General features: G+C 38.1%; 1 protein-coding gene across 3 annotated transcripts in view; it reads right to left on the bottom strand.

Moving 5' to 3' along the window:
- The window catches only part of DYNC1I1 (dynein cytoplasmic 1 intermediate chain 1), a 321,862-nt gene that overhangs the window by 270,871 nt on the left and 27,997 nt on the right, over positions 1-22,994 (bottom strand). For all 3 annotated transcript variants that reach the window (XM_003782687.3, XM_023519229.1, XM_023519232.1), the window contains exons 2-4: positions 20,117-20,234; positions 13,111-13,225; positions 10,238-10,328 (exon numbers count right to left, since the gene is read on the bottom strand). In XM_003782687.3, the coding sequence (XP_003782735.1) occupies positions 10,238-10,328; positions 13,111-13,225; positions 20,117-20,224 (314 nt within the window). In that variant the 5' untranslated portion in view covers positions 20,225-20,234. The remainder of the gene's footprint in view (positions 1-10,237; positions 10,329-13,110; positions 13,226-20,116; positions 20,235-22,994) is intronic.

Raw genomic sequence — 22,994 nt, 5'->3', positions numbered from 1 at the left:
AAGCCAGTCATGTACTGGACTATACTCCACTATCCTTTGGGAGCTAGAACAAGGAGATAAACTTCCTCTGAAAAGATTAGAAATTCCATTTAACCTGCTCTTAAAGGATAGGCCAAATCTGGACAAAACCTCATTTTCATCAGTGCTCAGTTTATTGAATTTAGAACACTGAGTTTATCTACTAAATCTTATGAGACTATTATACTTTTGATGTCAGTTTACCAATTTGCCATGAGAATAATGAGAATACCAGGCAGAGAAATCATACGAGCTTGACCAAGTCTTGTTTAAGCTGAACTCCTAGGAAGCCAGTTGACCAGCAGTGTCTTTGGGATTAGAACAGGTCAAGCTGAATGCTTAGTTCTGAGAGTTTCCCCTGCCTGCCACATACCATGTCTTTATTTTCCCCCAAGACCAGAATCCTTCCCACTGCTGCTCAGGTGTTCCCTTTATCGAATCCTGGGCTGACTAACTCAGCCCTTGCTGATTGATACAATTTTTCTTTAATTACGTCAATTGGATTTTTGTACAGTGTTCGCAGCTGGGAAACCATCCAGGTTTTGTTTGTTGGCTTATTTTCATAAGTAGCGTTTTGTCTGCTCTGATCGGTTTTAGCTGATACCTTAGGTTGACTCTCTGAGAGTCTGAGTGAGGATGTCCTCCGATCTCTTTCACAGGAACCTGCTGTTTGCACAGATTCCGAATAACCCAACTCTTTCTTATCTACTCTGGGGTCAGGGGCATTGCCATGGTTCTATGGTGCCATAGTTGGACTGGCAATTCTGGACATGCCAACCAAGTTCACATTTCCAACTTTGTTTCAAAACACTAGGTACAGAGGCTTCCCACAACATGGAAACAAATCATTCATTTATTTGACCCCGAATATACCGAACAATGCAGGCTCTGGCATCTCACCCAGAAAGGGCTGCCTTGTAACTTGTTACTTTGTACCAGTTAGTTTACAATTTGTGGGTTAATTTGTTTTTCACTATTTGTGTTTATAGACGTATAGACAAAACATCAAAAGTCTTCAAACCAGCAGTGACTTGCTAAGAGAGTAAACAAACTTCGTATTTTCAATCTTTTACCAATTCATTACTATCCAACTTTTTATTAACATACTAATAAAATTCCCCTTCATTGGCCCAATTTTATTTGCTCAGTTTCAGCTTATGAGGTGTAGAAGGAAGTAAAAATTAAAAGAAAATTCTTGACCACCTGTTAAAGTATAGCTTAGGAGTGAAAGACACGATGTTGGTGTTGCATATACCTTGCCCTCTAATGAGTGGTTAATTTCTTCCTGGTCAGTTCTTACGGACGGTAAGTTGGTAGTTTTTAATCTTCTATCTTTATTAGACCTCGGAATAAAAAACCTTAGAATTCTTCCCTGAAGAGTGCTTTTGCTCTTGTCTTTTATGGGTTTGGGCTATAATAAAGAGTTGTCCAGTGAATATTTGGAAGGCAGTAGTTAAGAAATGTCATTTGTCATGCTAACACTCTGTGTGGCTGAGGCATTCTCATATGCTGTGGGTGGCGTTTAAATGAGCAATTTTGGTGAAGCAATAATCCGTGCACATGCCAGTATGTGGCAAGAATGACAACAAAAGAATCACTGTTGGACTAATTTTGTTCCCAGAACCTCAGCTTATGAAAATGAAATAGCCTAGGTAATCATAACAAAAGTGATGATGATGGTGATGGTGGTGATGGTGACAACAATGACCTTCAAATTGTCAAATCCCAGTGTAAATTCTTCTTCTTCATCCTTGACTGCTTTAATTCTGGTTATTGTTGGCTTCTTTATGGCAAGTTCTTTTTCTTAATTTCCTTGACCCTCAAAATCTCATTTCTTTTCCTCCCTGTCTCACATATTTTTGGCAGGGCCATTATTCTTTATACCCCCCAGAGACAGGCATTCTCTAAGCCTTCTCACCTCTGAACTCTAACCCTAGGCAAATGCATAAGATGTCCATATATACTCAATAAAAAATGACCCCAAAGTCCTCATTGCCACTGAGTTCCAAGTTTTACTTTTTCACATGCTTTTGAAAACATCTGCACCCCAATCCACGTACCCTTCCTTGTCTCAACTTTCTTCCCCTTGTCCACTCTTACAATTCTGGTTTAGATGTCCCTTCAGTCCTTCTTAACTAATGGTTCCCCCAAGACTAGTTCTTAGAAGCTCAAAAGCATTATAAAAATCTAGCGGCCTGGACCTTATCTCAGAGCATCGGTATTTGTGGCTTAGGTATTTTTAACACATTCCCAGGTGAATCCAGTGAACAATTGCAGTTATGGAAGCCCCAGGAATTCCAGCAATCTCGATGGTCACCCTAGTCTCCCGGACGCTGATCTTTTCTAGTTAGAATCCTTAATATAAAATAGAACTTCTATAAGTTGACCACCCAGGGACTGTAACAAACTGGTCAACATGTGGAGGTGGTCAATATAAAGTACTTCCATGTGGTACATGTCTGGTCTATGAAAATTAAATCAACTTAAGGAGGAGGTCAGCATAGGAAAATGGTCAACTGTGGAGGTTTCACCGTACATTCCACAACCTATCTTCTAAAATTCCTTCCTCTCGTCTCTACTTGTCCAAAATTTGTGCATTCTGGAAGACCCAGCTCAAATGTTCTCTACTCCAAATATATTTGTCCTCAGTAGCCTCATTCACAGAAACAATTTGTCTCTATACAGGACAAGAATAGAAGAATAGAAAAGAATCTGAAGATTTTGAGAGAGTTGCCCTGCTTTCACCTGGGTTCTCATTCCTGCACACATCCCATCCAGTCCTACAAGCTGTGCATGCACAATAGCACACAAGTGCAAGAATGTATTGGCACACACATACACACCTAAGTTAACAAACCTTTACCGAGTGTGCCCAATCTGTGCCCATGTTCTACGAAGAGAAGCAACAAATCAAAATCACTGGCACACTCAAATATATTACAAATTAATTATAGAGTATCTGGAATAGTGGCTTATGACTGTATTGCTCATCTCTGAGTACACATATTTAAGAGCTCTAACTACACAGCAACATAGTCTTAGATGGCTTCCAATTAAATCTGTCAAATTACTAGAGGGGGATGCTTTTCAAGTAAGAATAATTCCTCATATTTGTATTTCTTAAAGGTCAAGCATAGTAACTTGTAGATAATAAATTTCCAACCGTTTACTGAATGAATAGATGAATGAATGAACAAATGAACAGTTCTTACCTGCCTTTTCTATACATGGGTATGAATAGCGAGGAAAAGTTGATGCCAAAAGAAATAGTTTCTACTTTCTTTATTTTAAAAAAAGATGAAAGAATAAATCAGGGCATGTCTGCCTAACTTCCTTAATAGTCACCAAAGCATTTATAAGAAACCGTCTTACACGTCATGATGTCATCACATGGTCCCAGGAGAGTTTTCAGACTCAATTCCACACTGAAGAAGGAAAGCTTGTCTTTAAAATGTTGACTGCATTGCTGGTTGGTGCTAAGGATCAAAAGAGCAGCTTCTCTACTAACTAGACTCAGTAACTTTAAGTAGTCCCCAAAGCAAAGGCACTGGAAACTGGAACCCAACTTTTATGTTCCTCCCTTTCTTTCTAAAAAGAGAGACAGCTCAAGGGCGGAAGACAGAGCTGCCCTGGTCCCCACAGTTCCTCTGAACTGTTGTTCCACATGTCTTCTCTGTCAAACAAATCACTAGTTACTAATGAGCCAGTGAAAACAGTTTGGGACTTTGCGACCATAGTGCCAAACAGAAAATATTCAGTCAATGTCATCACTAAATGTCTAATTTTTAAAATGCCAGTTCCAAAGTAATACACTGAATAATAAGGACATTTAAAAATCTAACATATCACTCAATCTGTCACATTCCTTAAAATGATGTTGATTAAGTAAAGATGGTATTTAAATAACGAGTTAATGTTTTACTTGCTACCCTCGATTATTTTCTTACTTAGGACTGGCAACGATGATGATCAAGATTTTCTGATGTCAGAAATAAAATTGGAACAATGCACTACCTACTGAAACATGTGGCAGGCTGTTTTAGGAAAGACTTTTTCTTAATTTACTGTGAATTTACTTTACAATCTTTCCTCTGCTGGCTGCACCCTAACATGGAGCTCTGATTTGGGCCTCATTAAGCCACACAGAAAGGCCAGCTAAGCTGAATTCAAAAAGAAATATATAGAGCATGGACGTGCCTTCCCATTATAGAGCAAGGACATGTTTTTCCTAAATCATACAAAGAAGACCTTCTGTTCAAGCAGTTTCTCTAGAAGAAAGCTAAGCAATCCCTTGCTAAAATAGATGCCTACGGTGTTACTATAACCATATGGGTACACACAGTACATTCTGTCTGAAGACAGAGTGATAAGATATCAGAAAATTTCAGCTGTATCAGTTAATGTGATACCTACAGAGACAACTCTATGTTATAAATCTTATTTTAATTTTCAAAGAGACTGACTTTTAAGCAGTCTTGAATCACTGAACTCAGTCTAAAGTCCAATTAGCTGGTAGCATCCTGTCAACTCCTCTTACCATAATTTTATTATAATAAAATACTAATACTAATTTTTAAATATTTGCATAAAAAATTTGATAGTCTTATTCAATTTCCCCATAGTCTTGTATTATTTTTCATAAGTTTTCACCTTTACTAATACCTTCTTTAGGCCTCCCTTTGGCCTTTGATTCATCATAACATCTTGGAAGATAATGAAAACACTAAAAGGTGTCAAGACTTTTGAGGCTTATTAGTTTCAAAGAACCCTGCAGAATATGATTGTGGATAAATATGAAAGTCCTAGGGATTTTCTGTTGGGTATTAGGCCCAAGTGGCCCCTAACCATACTTTTTTCTCCTAGAGTCACTCAGTAAAGAAAGTGCTATCTATGAATTGTGCAGCCAGCATGAATTGCCCACAGATGAATTATTCTAGGTCCATCTAATTTCTTTACTTGAGAGTTCACTAGGCAGTAGAGAGGGAAGGGCTGAGTATTTCAAATGTCTGTATTTCACTAAAGTATTCTGTCATCGAGCAACTAAATAGTATTAACTATGTGGAGGTCTAATGTTCAAATTGAGCAGAGAGGACTACAGGAATTTGTCCCTTTGTCCCTGAATGCTAACCTGGAGTACACATAAAGCTGAAGGCCTGAATGTCCTCTAATCCATTCCTTTGGTTCTCTGTTCTCCTGTTTAGTGTTCCAGAAGATATTTCTCCACCTGCTGCATTAAGGTCCCCTTGTTAAGGGCCTCACCTCCATAGAGAAAATCTGTAGATACAGGAGTTTCGGGTTGATAGATGCTGCTAATTAGGAGGATAGCTATCACTTTTAAATCCCATAAGATTATGTTGGAGGAAACTGGGGCACTTTGAGGACAGTATTAAATACAGATGAAAATGTATCAGAATAGAAAAATAGAGATGCTTGATGAGAATATTAGGTTCAACAGTTTTTATAGTAAGATGTCATTTGTCATTACAAATTACTTATGCACTCTGCACCACAGAGTCCTCCTCTATACTAAGTACATGGCATTTGTAATGTCATTTGCCATTACATATTATATGTATTATATGTACATATATATATAATATATGTATTATATGAGACATATAATTACACTGAGGTGTTAAGAGTGCTGATGTCTGGTGGTAGGAAGATGATGTTTTTATTTTCTTAATTTTTGCTCATTTATATTTTCTAATTATATAAAACACACAAGTATTTTTCCTATAATAAGAGATCGTTAAAAAGAAAATATTGGGGGACAACACGAATGTCTTGACTGACTGGAAAACAGAATTCAGTGATGGGGTTAAGACCATAGGTGGTCAAAAGAAGAGGATAAAAATGAATTCTATTTCCATCTTCCCATGGTACTTCTCTCCAAAGATACGCATCAGAAGTCTTCTCTTCTGACTATTTTGTTAAGGATGTTATGGGATGGGTGTTTTTATTATAATAGGAGATTGTACAGTGTGTTATCACATTGAGAAGTTTGTTTAAAGAATTTTTTTTGGTCCACTTGGGACAGATTTGAGACTGGCTGTAGCCTGTGCCCTGGTTTCAGGTGACATTTATGAGGTCAGTACACTTTTCTAGGTTTCTGTAGGCCAGTTCAGCTTCTAGCTTAGCTTTATCATTGGGTACTGAAAGGAATCCCAACTGAGCATGAGAAGAGTCCCAGGGCCAAGTCCTGGTGAGTCATCCATATGAATGAGAATAGTAAGTGTGAGCTGAATGACTGTCACATAGATGGGTTACATTTCTGGCTGGTACCTGAAGATTAATGAATGAGTTTGGCTGGGCAACCCAGACAGTGGTCTCTACGGCCACAGACTAAAACATGGCCTTGTCATGTTCGTGATTTTTACATCATTATTTGGATGTAAGCATGCTTACCAATTTTGAAAATGACATCAGTATGCTTGCTCTATGAGAGGATCTACAAAGTTATCTCTCCATTGGGAAAATAGCTAAGCCAAAATATGAAAAAAAATCATACATATAATATGCCAAACTCCTTCCAGAACATTACTCTGTCTAATCCTCACAATAACCTTTTGGGGTAGGTCACGTATCACTTATTGTTAGAGATAATGTAGGGAACAGGATTGTGGAAATGTGAACTCACTTGCCTACAATAAAACCTAGCACTATTGCTCTGCTCTGCATGAACTCAAGAAAATTACTTATGCTCTCTGTGCGCCACAGAGTCCTCATCCATACTAAGCAGCATCATAGCTCACTGAAAAAATATTTATCAAAGATGAGGGATACAACCTCAAAGATCACTTAGTCCCTCTCGCATTTCCTGAGGAAGAGAGACATGTGCTCATTTAGATAGAAGCCATTCTTTTTCAAGGACTCCAAAGTGCTAATGTGCTACTCTTTACATTATAAAAAAATGTAAACTGTGGGTTTCAGATTAACATTCTTTACCATATTGAGAATATGTGTTTCTACTCCTACTTTACTATGCTTTAAAATATAGGAATGCATTAAAATTTCTCAAGTATATTTTAAGTATATACCTCAATGATCACTTTCTTTGACCTTTTGTTATGCTGAATTATGGTTATACATTTTCCAATACTAAAATATTCTTGCCTTACTGACTTGATACTAATTAACCATAACATAGTATTCTTTTAATATTTTGTTGGATTCCAGTTACAAATAGCATATTTAAGAATTTTTTCCTTTGTTTATAAAACTAGTTTTTTAAATGTTTTATTAATAAAATTGTTTTTTTTTTAATCTAAGACCTTGTTGTTTGCTCAAGGCGCTTGACTATTCCACCATAACGGATCAAGAGTAGAAGGAAAAAACCCACCAATATAAATTGTAAATAAGACGTGAACTATAACAATAGAAGCAGAAATTGCAAAATAAATTATAGCACTTTATATTAAATCATGTTATTAATAGTATAGTTGAATATTTATATATTTCTACTCTCTACACATTTAAAAAATTTATTCAACTACTCTTAAAACCAATAAAAGGGATTGTTATTATAATTTTCTTAGAGCACCATTTTAACCTTTTCTCTAAAATAGGGCACATTAAGTAAGCCAATTTGCAGACTGGTCAGTTGCAGGGATTATAAAAAATATTTACTAACTTTGGCTTCTTAAATAAAATTTCAGCTTTGGTTTAAAATTTTGGAAAATGAACCACTGAATTTACATGTACCTTTTGGTACAACCAAATGTGGTCATTTGATTCTTAAGTTATCTTCAGAAAGATTTCCCACTTTTCAATGATTCCAAATTCCACAGAAATCGTCAAATTTATGACCAGAGAGTTATACTCTTTAGAATTACCAAGTTCTTTTTCCCAGTCTAATGCTTTATGAAGTGTTAAAGTGAATATAAATTATTTTCAAAGATGTTTCTTCTACCTAAAAAGACGTTCCAAGTGGAATTTTAAAAACTGAAGTATAACATTCTTCTGCAATTTTAACTCTCACATTTATTTTATTAAAGCGAAGGCATACATTTGTGTGGAATTTTCCTAAGTTCAAAACAAGGGCAGGATTCACTCTCTAAGCTGTTCCTAATGTGTTCTCCTCAACAAACTCTGTGCTTGGTTCTTCTGAAAACTATCATTTTGTCAATGCCAATTTTCTTGCATTTCTATGAAACCTGCACTTACCAGGGATTTACTCATTGACTTTTAGTTACCCAGTCTTGCCAGAACTTTCCTACAAAGAATTGAAGGTAGTCAGTATTTGTGTGGGGTAGGAGTGGACTCCACCTCTCTCAAAGTGGTTCACTAAGTTAAAAATATAAAAATCACCCAAGAAGGGGAGAGAAATGAAGAGTGATGAGCCCTAAGAAGGAATAATTGCTGCTGTCCCCAGAGTTCTAACAGCCCAGGTCGGCTTTCTCTCGAAAGTTTTCAAAAGGGCTCGTCAACTGTGAAGTCAGTAATAGAATTTACTGCTGCCAACTGCACCCCTTGAAGCTAGGCAGGAATGACACACACCGTCATTGTATAGAAACGGTCACATATATTAACTTAATGATAGGCCCGCGGACCCCCTATGGAACATGATTATATTGTGCCAGCCCTTGAATAAATGTTAGGTCTTACACAACTGTGTTATTATTACTTTGTTTCCCCTCAAAGACCTTTTGAAGTGTTCAAAGAGCAAGATGAGAGAAGACGTGAGCTGCCCCAAATCACAAAGGTGATTTGCTAAAATAAACCAGCTTTGTGCCCATAAAAACCCTGTACTTCTCATTTTTTTTTTTCTAAATTGAAAGCAGTGGCCACTGGTTTTGAAAAGCCTTATCAAAACAAAATACTCAAGCCTGAAGCACACCAACAGGCAGAAATGGGCAAGGTAATGCCACTTTTACATGTTGGTTTCAAAAGGCAAAAAGAAAAAAGCCTGCAGTTCCAGCCAATACGAATAGACTACCCATATTTTCATCTACCAAATTACCCACGCCTGTTTCGAAACAGTGTACCTTCAGAAGAAAATGTTTGTGATCATACCTTAGGTGAAAAAAAGAAAAATACAAAATTTTATACCTCTCTCCCAGTAATTCATATGGTGGCAAGAAATGTACAAAGGTTCACAAGGATTAAAAAGGACCTAGATGAGCTTATTTGTTATAATAGTAGTGTTGGGGATGATTATTTCTTTTTTATTTAAAGTTTGATTATAATATTTTATGATCTTTTTAAAAAATTAAGCATTGAAGCCAGAGGTTAAAGATTGCCAGCTCACAGGATAAATCTGGCCTATAACTGTTTTAATAAAAGTCATTACCACTTGAAATAACATTGGATAAAGTATGTGAATTTCTAGCTCTTCCAAAAATATGAAAGATATGGAAAAATCAGGTCCATGTTTCCACATGAGTTCAACCAGCTTGAGCTGTGTTGAGGTCACCTGGTTTTAAGAATAAGGTGCTTGCTCCCCAGTTACCACATTCACTGATGGCACCCACATGTGGGCACCTGCATGTGAGAATCCCGGTGAAGGCAACTGGATTAAGACAGTTGCTGTGACTCCATCTATATTAATGAACCTACTTCTTCCTGCCTTTAACATTTTTACCTCTTCAGTGGCCAAATTAGAGAGTGTCCATATCCACACTCAGAAGTTACATCATCTGAGTCTACACACTGTCATGAAAATTTGGCAATTAATTCACTAAACCCAAGCAGAAAACCCTGATATTACTAGTACCATGACTATAACTACTACTGCTGCTGCTAATGATAATAATAAAAACATCCTGAGCACTGAGTATTCAAATTAGTCAATTCTATTAAGCCAATAAATAAGATGCGTGAAACATTAAATTTAGGGTTAGAATATCTCAGTGTTCTAGTCACAAAGATTCTTATGGAAACCAAAAACAAAGTAAGAATAATGAGAAGCTGGGTATTTATGCCACTTATCTTTGGTCCTTCCCTGCTCTTCATAGGCCAAGGCTAATGGACATGTTTGCATTTGTCAAGCAAAACCAACCAACGGTATTAAGTTCGCCCACTCAAGAGAGGACCATGATCGTTGGCCATTTCTAGTGTTCAAGATCATTGTTATACCACTAAAAATAGCACACTGCCATAAATTTAAACATAAAATGGCTGAGTGTACATGCAAATGCACGCACATTTCACATGGTTCTAATAGTGCTTTTGGTACTACTGCCATCCCACCACGGCCTTTTAAAGGGACAATTCTTACCTTGTTAATGGCCCCAAATCTCCTGAGTCTTGGCTTCCAGCTTCACTGGGAGTGCTCACTGATTTCGAGGAGGGAGACATAGGGGTTGGGACTAAATAATGAAAATAACAGGTATCCCATGTTAAAAAATGCAGCGGCTGCACTGGTGAAGAGCAGTGTCAGACAAATCAAAACGAATGGGCCAAATTAAAGTGGTTGTATGTCCAGGAAGTATTATGGGATAAGGAATAAAAAAAAAAAACAGGAAAGAAAAGGAAGAAAGTCAAGTGAATTTTTCATATTTTGGAAATTAAAATTTGAAATGAATTTAGACAAACTTAACTTTAGGGATTCTGAGGCCATGTCCACCCTAACAAAATAAAATGGAGAATCAAAATAGCTATCCAGATAATCCGAGTTAAATATCTCTCTAGTATGAGCTACCCAGATAATTCAAGTTAAATATCTGTCTAGTATGAGCTATCCAGATAATTCCGATTCTTCACATTATTTTGTTAGTATAGATGTGACCTATTAAGAAATAAAATAGGTGTCTATAAAACCTTAAACAATTATGAAATAAGTAGTTTTGGATCATTTTTAAATGGTCAAGGAAAGTCAGAAGTCTGTTGTGTGACTGCGTTTAGAGGGAAAGGCATGGTCTGTAGAATATAAACTGCGTTTTCTATGAGAGCCTCAGTGACAGGGAGGAAGGGTAAATGTTGAACGTGGTAATTTTAAATCTCATTCAAAACAAAGGAAAATGCCAGGCTGCTTTATTTTTACATTTAATTAATAGTTTCATCCCGCTGCACTGTTTACTGTTTGGGACTTGTTTTCCTTTGCCTACAGCAGCTCTTGGAGACACTGCTACGTGCACAGATGTAAACTGCCGCTCTGGAGACAGGAGAAACTAGTTCAAAGATCAAGGGCAGCGGGAGCTGAAAAATCTGAAAGCAAGGATTAAAAAAAGAAAAAAGCTAAAGGAAATGCAAATGTATTTTTTTCCTTCTATCCTTCAGATACACACCAAACGTCCTTCTCATAGAATAGCTACACCAAATAGCCAGGATGGCTCCAGGCCAGATGATTCAACGGGTTCTCAATATCACAGATGCCAAAGAAGCCATATGGACAGAAAGAAACTTCAGTGCATCAGTGTGGATTCCCATTTGGTTTCAATCATGTGCAATTTCCTTTTATTTATTTAATAGGGTAAAGGGCTTAACTATTTTGCCCAAATCCTATAACACAATGGAAGATCTGTCAAGAAGCTGGTAATTTTCATGTGGTTCCACAATTAATTCACTGATTACCCTCTGTGCTAACTCAAAGGGTAAGGTGGAAAGATGGGTGAAAATGAAAATGGGGTCTCTTGCCAGGTCCTTGGCAGGGGTGCAAGGATACTTCAAAACTTGGTCATGGTTTAGGGATATTTGTCTGTTGTTTTCTTAAAGTATAATTACTGGATTCATGTAAGGTGGAAGAGAATAGTATGTACTACTATTGTGTCCAACCAGCGTTCATACTGTGACAAAATATAAAAGGCTTTTCTGAGGCACAAATATAATTGATTGCAATGTTTCTAATTTATATCAGATGCCAGTTAAGTACAAAAATGTTTCCCAGTTCCTGCAAGAAGGTCCATCAGTCAAATGTCCCATGGGTTACATCCTCCATAACCTGAAGAAATTAAACAAAGTCATCTAATCTTATTGGGGCTTATTATATCATCTAATATATGATTTAGACATATGATTTTTTACCTACCACAAATTGAGATTGAGTGTAAAGTACTTTTTATTCATGTTTTAATTTTGTGTGTATATATTAAATTATATTCAACAATACTTAATAATTTGTAGGCATATTATATATTGTTCCTTTCCTATGCCTATAAATATTTGCCATTTTGTTACACATGGGATAATTTTTACTCTTAATTTAAGCAACTATGGAAATAAATAAAAATTTATTTTAATATAAAAGGCCATAATGGAATTAAAAGAAAACAAATCATTTTGAAGGGGAGACTTGATACTATATTTATTTCTATGGCTTCTTTTAAAAGGGTTTTGCCATACTGGATATCATGTAGTTTTACAGACACCCTAGGCTTACTCTTAAATGTATGGAAAACAAAAGCATAAAAGAAAAATGAAACAAATTATTACATGAGACATGTACAGGTAAGTGGCAAAATAAACACAATATGCATAAGTTACCTTCAACACAAAGAAAACGAATAGTACAGTACTCAAGCCTTAGGGATAAAATGAGGTCATGGACAGTAACTGGGAATGAATGAGTTGGAGGAGGGGTGTGCAGTGAAAATGCCAATTAGCAATGAAATCAAGATATACAATAACATCAAATGAATTTCAACTTGTTAACGAGCTGCTAATCTGCCACCTTTATAAGTTTTCCTTCAGATTTCCCACTGAGGCTTCTATATTCATTATGGGATCATTCTCTGCCTGTAAATGGTTATGAAATTCATAACCAGACTTATGGTATTTAGACTGGCAAAGAGAGCTTGAGATTCAGCAATGGAAATGAAGAACAATTTCATAAGAAATTCTAAGATTTCTTCCATTTACCCAGTGGCAACTCATTTAACATGTATAAAATAATCTACTAGTAACATGGTGAAGAAAGTTCACCATTGAATCCGTCAGTGACAGCAAAATGCTTATGGCTCTCCAACCTCTCCTCCCTTCTCCTTCCAGCCCCCTCAGTTCCCGAAATGCATGCAACTCGAATCATAAGCCATAGAATGTCTTAAAAAAAAAAAAAAAGATAAAAGCCACAGTCAAAAGAATAGTAAACACTGGACATGGTATATCCCACATAGATCAAATTAAAGAATAACAATGCAAAGCACGTCTAAGTACCTAGAGGTGGCTCTGGAGATATACCAATGCTTTGCAGCAGAGCCTCGGTCTCTCGTCGTTTGCGATCCAGATCGGAGTCATCCTGAACGGGTTCTTTCTTTTGCTGCATATCAGCCTAAAAAGAAAAACGTCAGTAGAAAACATTAATGGCATAACTACACGTATGCCTTTCCTGCTGAAGCTGAAAATGATAAATGCATGGCAGTGAGGACCAGGGGAAAGCCCTAAATATGTATAATCACATGTATCAAAGATGAAGAAAACCCAGTCGCTGCTCCATTTAATAATCACTGGCCCAGTGCTTTTTCTTTTGGTTGAGGGATTTTTTCCTGCCTCTGTCACATGGGATGAAAGTTTCTCTCGTGCAGTTTTGGAACAACATGTCAAAACAAAGTATTTCTGATTGGGGCTCTAATTTTTTTTTTTAAATGTCTATCTGCTTTTTTAGACTTTCTTGCCCCTTTTGAGCCATTAGTTTTTGATGTGTGTGTATATAATGTTCATCCTTGGGATTGTGCAAAGAAGGAATTGTTGGGATCTGACTGAAAAGTAAAATTATTTATGAAAATCTAGAGCTTTATAAAAGACACCATTTGTACTATGTGTGGTGGTAAAATAAATTTACCATGGTTTAAAATAAACTGGGCTAAAATCTGTCTTCAGGCAGGTAATATTGATAGGTCTTATTATTTGATTCTGATCTTCCTAAAATTTCGTTATACATGCTAACTCAAGAAAGAAAATTATTATGGCGAAAAACATACTATAAAAATTATTTAACATATATTTTTCTCTTTCTTTTTTACAAATTCATCATGTTTATCATACTGGTCTCTTAAGGTCATATTCTACGCCCAGTTTGTGTTTTTGCAGGACAGTGACAAAGGCAGGTAAAGCAGATCTATGGTAGTTCTGGGGGGAAACTTAAAACATCCCAGGTCTGTTCTCTGTTTCATAATAGTTATTACTTAAGACAAGGTATTTGCCCTACATCTGAAACATGATAACATCGTAATTGACATGCAGCTACTGCACAACAAAGCTTTGTGAGCTTGCAGAAATGAAGCTGTCTTAAAGCCTGTCCAAACCCAATTATGTAGTCATCAGACAGACTTATTTCCCTAGGGGCTAGCCAGGCACTCTAACAGGTACCTGCCTCCTTCAGGCATTCAATGAACACTTAGAAGCGGTGAAGCATAATTTACATCATGGCATCTAGAGCAGAAAGAGTTCATGCAACTTCTGACTTACTCCCAGATGACAGCCGCACACGGACTATAAACTAAATGCTTATGGGCCCAACACTTCCGTGAGTGCTGAACTTGGGTGCTGAACTTGGGCTTAAGCAGTGACACTTTTATTTGTTTATTTATTTATTTATTTTTGAGGTAGGGTCTTGCCCCATCTATCCTGGGCTAGAATGCAGTGGTGTCATCATCCTTCCTCAGTCTTCCAAGTACCAAGAAACTGGGACTACTGGACCACCATACCAGGATAGTTTTTCTATGTTTTGTAGACACAAGGTCTCACTCTTAGGCTGATCTCAGATTCCTGGGCTCCAGCAAATCTCCTGCCTTAGTCTCCTAGAGTGCCAGGAAGTGCCTCTGCCTCTTTTTAATTCTTTTTCTTTTTTTAATCATAGGATTATAGGCATGAGCCACCATGCCCGGCCAATTAGTCACAGCTTTGAAGTCTATTTTACCAAGTCCAGTGAAAATATTACAGTTTGTGTTCTTTTTCAGGTTTATTGGGGTTTTTTTTGCAAAAGGGTCTCTGTTGCCCAGGTTATATAGTGCAGTGGCATCACCATAGTTCACAGCAACCTCAAACTTCTATGTTAACACAATCCATCCGCCTCAGTGTCTGGGGTAGCTGGAACTACAGGTGCATGTCACTATACCCAGCTAATTTTTCTACTTCTTATACAGACTGGGTTTCACTGTGTTGCTCAAGCTGGTCTCAAACTCCTGGACTCAACCAATCTTTCTGCCTTGGCTTCCCAAAGTGTTGGGATTACAGGTGTGAGCCCCTGAACTCAACCTTCTTATCCAGTTTTAACATTTATACTATGGAAGCAAGTTTCAAAATTTATGTATACAACTGAGACAAAGCTAGCACTAAGATGAGAAAAAGGATATTGCAGAGTGAGGATCTATATCAATATCCACTTATCATAAAGTATAAAGAAAGATGGAAGAAAAAATGGGAAATAAAACGGAATTATTACAGCAGCTACTGAAATACAGATGAAGGTATAATACTAAGATAAGCACAATTTGTCTTTGGAATCCAACACAGAATACTACAAAATCACAGTAAATTCACTTCTATATTCTAGCAACAAAAAAATCTTCAGCTTTCCCTCATTCTTTCAACAAAAATGTGTTGACAGACAACAGAGTGTCAGTGTGAATGAAGGTGAGAAGTCCTAGTAGAGTTTATACAGAGTAAACAGACAAAGGTCTACCTAACCTTGTCATTTTAAATAAACTTAGGGCATATTGTCCAAAACTTTCTGTCGGGCATGTCCTATGCAGAAAGGCGTGACATTTATTTTTGGTTTTGTTTTATTTTTTGAGACTTATTCTAACTTTAACCATTAGGTATTTGAGAAACATAGTAGAGAGTAAATGACATGTTGACATGTGTAACCGTTGTGCAAAAATAGTACACCTGAACTCCATCTCCAAAATTTCCCTTCTCTCTTACAAGGTGCCTCTGCAACTCAGTCTCTGCCTCTTTGTAATTCTTCTTCTTTTTTTTTTAATCATAGCTGTGTATATTAATACTGTCATGGGGTAAATGTGCTGTTTTGGACCTCTTTTTAATTCTTAAGGAAACAGGCCACATAATGGCATATATTAATAGGGAAAAATGCCTTCTCAACATAACAGGAACTTGGGAAAGCTATCGACACTCAAACTTCACCATGAAAAATCCAAAATTAGGTAACTGGGGCTTATTGGAAATAAAGGCAGTTGCTATCTGTTCATAATTAAGAACATTAAGTGAAATAAAGTGTTACTTCACCCAAGAGACAGCAATACCAAGTGTCTTCATCATGAATCTTGATTTTTTGCCCATGTAAATACTACAGAATCCTGCTATGTTTTAATGACTCAACAAGGAGCAATTTTACAGTGCTAGTAATTAAAAATCTGCAAGGTGCCTTTCTCAGCAAGTGATATTTTTGCTTGAGGGGAGTAATCACAGCTCAGACCCAGAGAGGATAATCAAAGAAAGAAAATTTGTCAGCTGAGAATTGTCAATCACCTTTCCAAAGCCAGTTCGGTGTTTATTAGAGGAACATGTGAGGACAGGCCAGGGAACCCCTGCCCAGTCTCCCTTCCAGCAGTTTGGCAGAAGGCCAAGACCAGGGCACAACTTCAGGGTGGCCCCCATTGAGCTCGCCTCATTGCATTAAAGCCAATTTTTCATAAAATTAGGACTGTGTTGTAAACGGTGACCACTATATTTATTTTAAAATCAGATTTCATCCGTGATACCACAGCCAAGAAAGCAGTTGACATCCAAAAATGCAGAGAGTGGTAATTTTATACAACACGGACACAGTTTTCTGGATTCTGTGGAGATAATCAGCCTGGGTGGTCCTAACACACACGAGTTTTCAGAATCATGGCCAAAAAAAAGTCACTCAGTTTAGCATTAAAGAGCATTTTGTTTCTTTTTAATTCTAAATCTGTTTGCTTTCTTTAAAATATAAGCCTAATGAAAATTTATAAAAATCAAACCTATAAGCTGAAGGCTATTTCTAACTTTGCAAACAGCCCAACAATTAGAAAACTTTCAACTCAAGAGTCAATGACCATGGCCACTCGGCCGCAGCGTCCCCCAGACTAAGAATCAGAAGCCTCCAAAGAGATGTGCAGAATAGAACTCCAGATGCTTAGAAGGGATGTTGGGACCAGCATTTCAAAACTGTCCTACCTAGTTCATGTGTTCATTTATTCACTCATTCATTCATTTTACAATCCTTTCTTGAAGGCCTACTATGTGGCAAAGTCTGTACTAGACAGAGCCAATGATTAAAAAAATGATGAAAATGAAACCCAAAACACTTATAACCCTGCCCTTGAGAGCTTGTGATCTATAAGGAAAGACAAGAGCAAAGGAAAATACAATGCTGTGTGCCAAATGGCTTGATAAAATCAAGGTGAGGGTGCAGAACTGACCTAGGTATGGGTGGAGAAAGGCACCAGAGACAGCTTTCTGGAAGAAGTAACATCTGAGATGAGAGTGGAAAGGCAGGCATGTGGCTAGCAGCCAGGTGAAGGACAGCCTGCTAAAGTTAGTAGCAGGTGAAGAATGATAGGAAGAGAGAGGTGAGCATCATAAATGTTCTGTCTAGAGAAAAGTGGTCCATCTGGCTAGAGTGGGGACTTGAGGGAAGAACAAATGAGGGTGGTTGGAAAGAGAGTCCTGGGGTGCCTGGTGCCTGGTGGTCTTTGTAAATGGGGAAGTGGATGGTGAAAGGCTGACCCCAGCTTTCTGATTTGGACACCTGGCTGAATGCAGGGCCCTTCATGTGACTGGGGGTGGGGGGTGGGTTGTCTCTGAATCTTAGACTTCTGGGCTTAGTTTCCTCACTTGAAAAAGAAGGATCAGAATAGATTATTTCCAGATTCCTTTCAGCTACAGAATGTCCCAATCCTATGAAACGAGGGGCTTTGAATTATAAGAGCCTTCCAATAAGGGAGCAATTTTGACAAATGGTCTCCCCAGCAGTGGTCCTGACCGGTGAACGCAGCCATTCTTTGGGGCCCCATTGTCTACTCTGGTAGCAGATCTCAGAGCCAGCTTGACAGCCGTTTCTTACTGACCAGTTCCTCTGGGTCTTTCACTGCCCTGCAGCATCTTCTTGAATCCTCTTGACTCTATGAAGAAGGCACCAGGCTTTCCTCCATCTTACAGAAGCGGGAACATGTTCTGAAAGATCTCAAACGCACTCAGAGCCATTCTGTGAAGGGCAGAGCCAGGTCGCCCAGCTGTGTTCAACGCCAAAGCCTCTGTGCATAACTACTGCGCTTCACTGTCTATAGTCATAGCCTCAGCTGCTCAGAATGAAGCAAATCAACGCAGTCTGCAAGAAGTGCTTAAACAGAACCAAGGAAAGATCTTTCGTAGGGGAGATGGGTTGTGGAGAAAGAAGATTTAAAACCAGGGCAGACTTTAAAGATACTAGAGCCCAGTGGATTCCCAAATCTGGCCTTTATTTGGATCACTCAAATCAGAAACTTTGAGGCTGGGACACTGGGATTGTATTGCCATGTGACTCTGTGAGCAGGGTTCAATTCTCTCAAGTTTAAACCAAGACAAGAACCAGCTAAAGGCCAGGAATGCCTAGAGTCCGGTGTCTCACCCCAACCGCCTGCCACCCTTGAGCTCCCTGGGCTCTTTTGACTGTGTAACAAGCTAAATCTCCACCAGCATAACTGCTTGGTGTAGAAACAAAAGGGGGAGCCTCTTTCCATCAGTCTTGTTTGCCTGTAATTTCCCCCAAAATGTGTAAAATAAAAAAAGATGAAGCAGACAGCATAATTTGGAACCAAATTTCCCATATCACATTGCATTTTGTGGTAATTCTGTGAAATTCAAGTTGGATATTAGAATGTCAGTTTAAAAGGAAACCAGTTATTAGCAAAGGATAACAGGTGCTTTAAAACTCCAGTAAGTGTTGACATTTGAGGGAAAGGAAACATAATAACTTAATGCTTTTTTTGGCTTTGCATGGAAATGAATAGCCATTCCTTGTCAGTTCTCACCTCTCCTTCCTTCAAAGACTACATATGTAACAGAAAAGATCTCCAAGGGAAAAACTAGTATGTGTGATGTCAAGGACAAATAAACTATCACATCAATCACAGGTAACAGTCTGAAGAAATGCAAGGGGCCAGAAGGCTAAAATGCAACTGTGATTACATTTTACTTTGTTGGAAAATGATAATTGTTATAAATCTGTTACCTCAGTCTCCTAGCCTTGCAGTAAGAAACAACACCAATTTAGATTATAAAACATTAAAATGCATTTTATTTTCCCTTAGCTCTGGTTTCTATACTCACAAGCATACGACTCTACTCAAAGCTTTCTTCTCAGACAATTATTCAGAGACATTTTTGTCATCTGGCTTTTGTACAAGATGTGGGCTATGTCTACGCTGCCACAACAAATTAGAAAATTAAAATTATTTGTTGGATTGGGGTAGTAAAAGAAAACACAATTCGACAACAAGGGATTGAATTGGGGCTTGAGAGTCTTGGATTCTGGATTGAGAAGGCGGAAATATTACATCTCATCTTTGGGTCTCTGCTGCTTTGATAGCATAAAGACGGGCCTCAGGGGAAAGCCTCTGAAATTCTTTCCAGATCTAATGTGTAATAATTTTCTGTCCTACATTATCCTATCTACCCTCTCACCCAGTGAAGCACAGGTTTCCCCTTATCAAACCTAGGATTCTTATTTACCATGAAAAGTGTACACCATTTAGGAGATAATGGAAAACCATTGGCATCATTTTCTGTTTTTCTCCTAAAATATTTTTCTTGGTAATTTTTTTTGAAAAGGCTTTTCTTAAAATTAACAATTGTTAAGTACTGAACATATCCTAGGTACGGCTAAGTACAACATTCATTCTTTCAATCCTCACAACCTACAAAATAAATATATTGTTCTCATAGTAAGGATAGGAAATGGAGGCACAGAGAGGTTAGAGAACTTTCTAACAATAACAAGATCATAGACCAACTCCAAGGTTCTATTCAAGTCTGGGGGAACCTGGGACTTGGGGACCTCTGGAGCAATGCCATCTACCCCTTAGGTGGGGACCTGACAGCCTGCAACAGATGGCAATGACCTTCGGAGTATGTGGATAGTCACGCATTTTATTCCAACATCATAAAAGCGTTCTGAGCCTACTTATGCCCTTGACCCTCAGAATCAAGCGATTTTCCCTTCCATCCACAACACCCCAACATCCAGGGTGTTTACCTCTTTCTTCTTCCTCTCTTCTTCCTTCCGTTTCTTCTCTTCTCTTATCTGTGCTAAGCGCTGCTTTTTGCGCTCTAGCTCAGCTTTTAAATCACTTTTGTCAGACATGTTGGTTTCCCTGGAGAAAACAAACAAACAAACAAAAAAATGTAAACATACATATAATCTTCCTGTAAAAATTATCCGAAAGGAAATGCAGCTCGAAAATGTGACTTTGTGGCAATAACAATTTGTATCATTTAGCCTGTGTTGAAGAATCCAAGAAACAAATTAAGTTAGAGCTAGTCTAATTCTACATAAATATCTTCCCCCCCCCTTATGTCTATAACGTACATAAATATCTGAAGAAAGACAATATTATTGTCTGGCCTAAAGAAGAATAGCAATTTCCAAATAAGCAACACATTTTTCTGTACAAGTTTCCTAACAAATAAATAACAACAAGAATAAATAAGGGAGTAAGAACCATCATCATGACTTCCAATTTAGATGATAATGGAGCAATTCGTTCTCGTACTGAGAAAAGAAAATAGGTTGTCATAAACCCTTAAAGCCATGCCCTGCTCAAATTTCTATGGACTCAATAAACATTCCTCCACTGAACTTGGGCACAGGGAGATTTCATTTGCCTAACATTATACGCTTCGGGGAAGACAGCTGCCGAAGACTTTACGTGTTAATCTTCTTTCTCTGTAAAACTCCTTCTGAACTGTCACAATTAATTTCATCTCCAACGCAACCCTATCTCTACAAAACTTTCATTTGCATCCCAAATGCAATATTACTTATTCTGGCACATTCTCTTTCCAAAGCAAAGGGTGTTCGTGAACACGTGAAATGGGAGATAACACCATGGCAAGTTCTCAGGAAAATTTATCCAAACGAGACTTAATTTTAATGTTAATCATGGCAACGATGCTGGTGGGTATGGTGCCAGAAACATTTTTAAATAAAATGAGTTTGGCAAAGACTTGACTAATTACCAATGATTGTTTCATCGTGTTTTTTTGCTCCCAACTGACAAGTAACAAAATGGAAACCCCGGGTAGGGAAGAAGCCCCTGTGACCCAAATTCCTAAAATAAAGGAGAAAAGAAAAGCTGGCATCTAAATGTCGTGAGTACTCATTTGCATATTATTTGTATGCAACTAGAATAAATGTACAATGTATCCTGAAGTAGATGACAGCGTGATGGAAGGCAAAAAACTACAAAATAATACAGAAAAATAAAAAATTCTCAAACTTCCTGTCATTGTCATCAGAAGGTAATCACGGACCTGCAGTTACTCTACGACACACTTTCAGACATATACACGGTCAGGAAGTGCACTGTACTCCTACTATGCGCATTTCTGTTCACAGTGTCATGGTGAAGACTTGTGAAATAATCATAAGAAGGCAAGGTTCAATCTCTGCTATTCATGATCATCCCCTGTCTTCATTTTTCAACAAACATTTGCTGAATATATAACTGGTACCAGGCACGCTCTAAGGTGTAGGGATACAAAGTTAACAAAGACCAGATTCTTTCCTGCAAGGAGAATCACTTAGATTGGGGGACACGTAGGGTGGCTGGAAATACTGGCTCAGTGATTACTCAGTGCCAGGCCATTTACATTCATTACCACATTAGTCACAATAATCCAAACAGACCAATATTATTATGAATGCTTTTTTCACAGTTGAAAAATAAGAAGGCTCAGCCAGACCTGACACAGTCTCCCCAATGCGTGAGAGAATGTAAACTTAAGCTTGTCCATGCTCTGACCTACTATTCACCTCTGCGCCCCACTGTGCAAGTTCAGGGGGGATGCTGACCAAATCAAAATCGAGTCCTGGTAGAATGGACCAGGGTAAACACTTAGCAACAGGTGGAATTCAAACTGGATAGCAAATAAGGTCAGGAGCTGACATAGGACAGGAAGATTTGGATGTGCCAAGAGGGACCTGGCAGATTGAGTCCGAGAGAAGTAGATGAATCCAAGTCAAGAAATAAAAATTTGAGTTGGTAAGAAGAGATGCATGGAGGTGACTGGTAAGGCCTTGACAAAACAGAGAAGTGAGGTTTAGTTGTTGAAATGGGTGATGGGAAATCACAGCAGCTTTTGAAAAAAGTAACAAAACAAAAATGGAATTTGTTTAAGCCTCTTCTTGTCTCTGCCTGCATCACAGGCAGGAGGAGAAACTAGAGTAAGTAAAGCTGCTGGGAGAGAGATGCCAATATCTGTCTGAATCAGTGGCACCTGCACTGGGACGGCAGCTGACTGTACAGACAGGAGGTGGAGAGAGGACTGGAGAGGGGAGGAGGGGAGGCCAGGGAGGACCAAGAACTGCTGGCAGCCTGTAAATGTGCAGGCAAAGAAGGAATGTCCAGCAATAATCTGATTTTGAGAGGACAAAGAAGATAGCAGTGAGATTGGAAGATAGCAGTGAGAAGGCAAAAAAGAAATGGTGACAAAATGTTCAGCACGTCTCAATTTGGGTGTCAATGGGACTGCTGGGCAGAACACACAGATAAAACACTGCAGATGGGACAAGAAGCTGGATAGAGACTGGGGCTGAGGAACGGAGTTTGGAGTCATTCAAATAGGGTGTGGAGTCGGTTGGTGGTCCACATGGGCGGACACAGACCAAGCAATTGGATCTTCTGATCGTTAATTTTTTTCAAGGGAAGCCACAGAACTGACAAAAGTGAAGCTTATCACTAAAATACTGAGTGCCAATAATGTTCAACACCAGTGGGTAACATTTCTGGCAAGAGAGAATTAGAACCTAATTCCAGAAGCCATCTGAGATGTTACATACACTCTTGCCCAATGGGGGCCAATCTAACTGATGTGTTTGAAATTTTTTGGCTGTCAAAAATGAAATGTACGAA

The sequence above is a fragment of the Otolemur garnettii genome, unplaced genomic scaffold (genome assembly GCF_000181295.1).
Source record: "Otolemur garnettii isolate 467f Iridium unplaced genomic scaffold, OtoGar3 scaffold00005, whole genome shotgun sequence".
Classification (NCBI taxonomy): Eukaryota; Metazoa; Chordata; class Mammalia; order Primates; family Galagidae; genus Otolemur; species Otolemur garnettii.
This window is presented reverse-complemented; position numbering and strand designations above follow the sequence as displayed.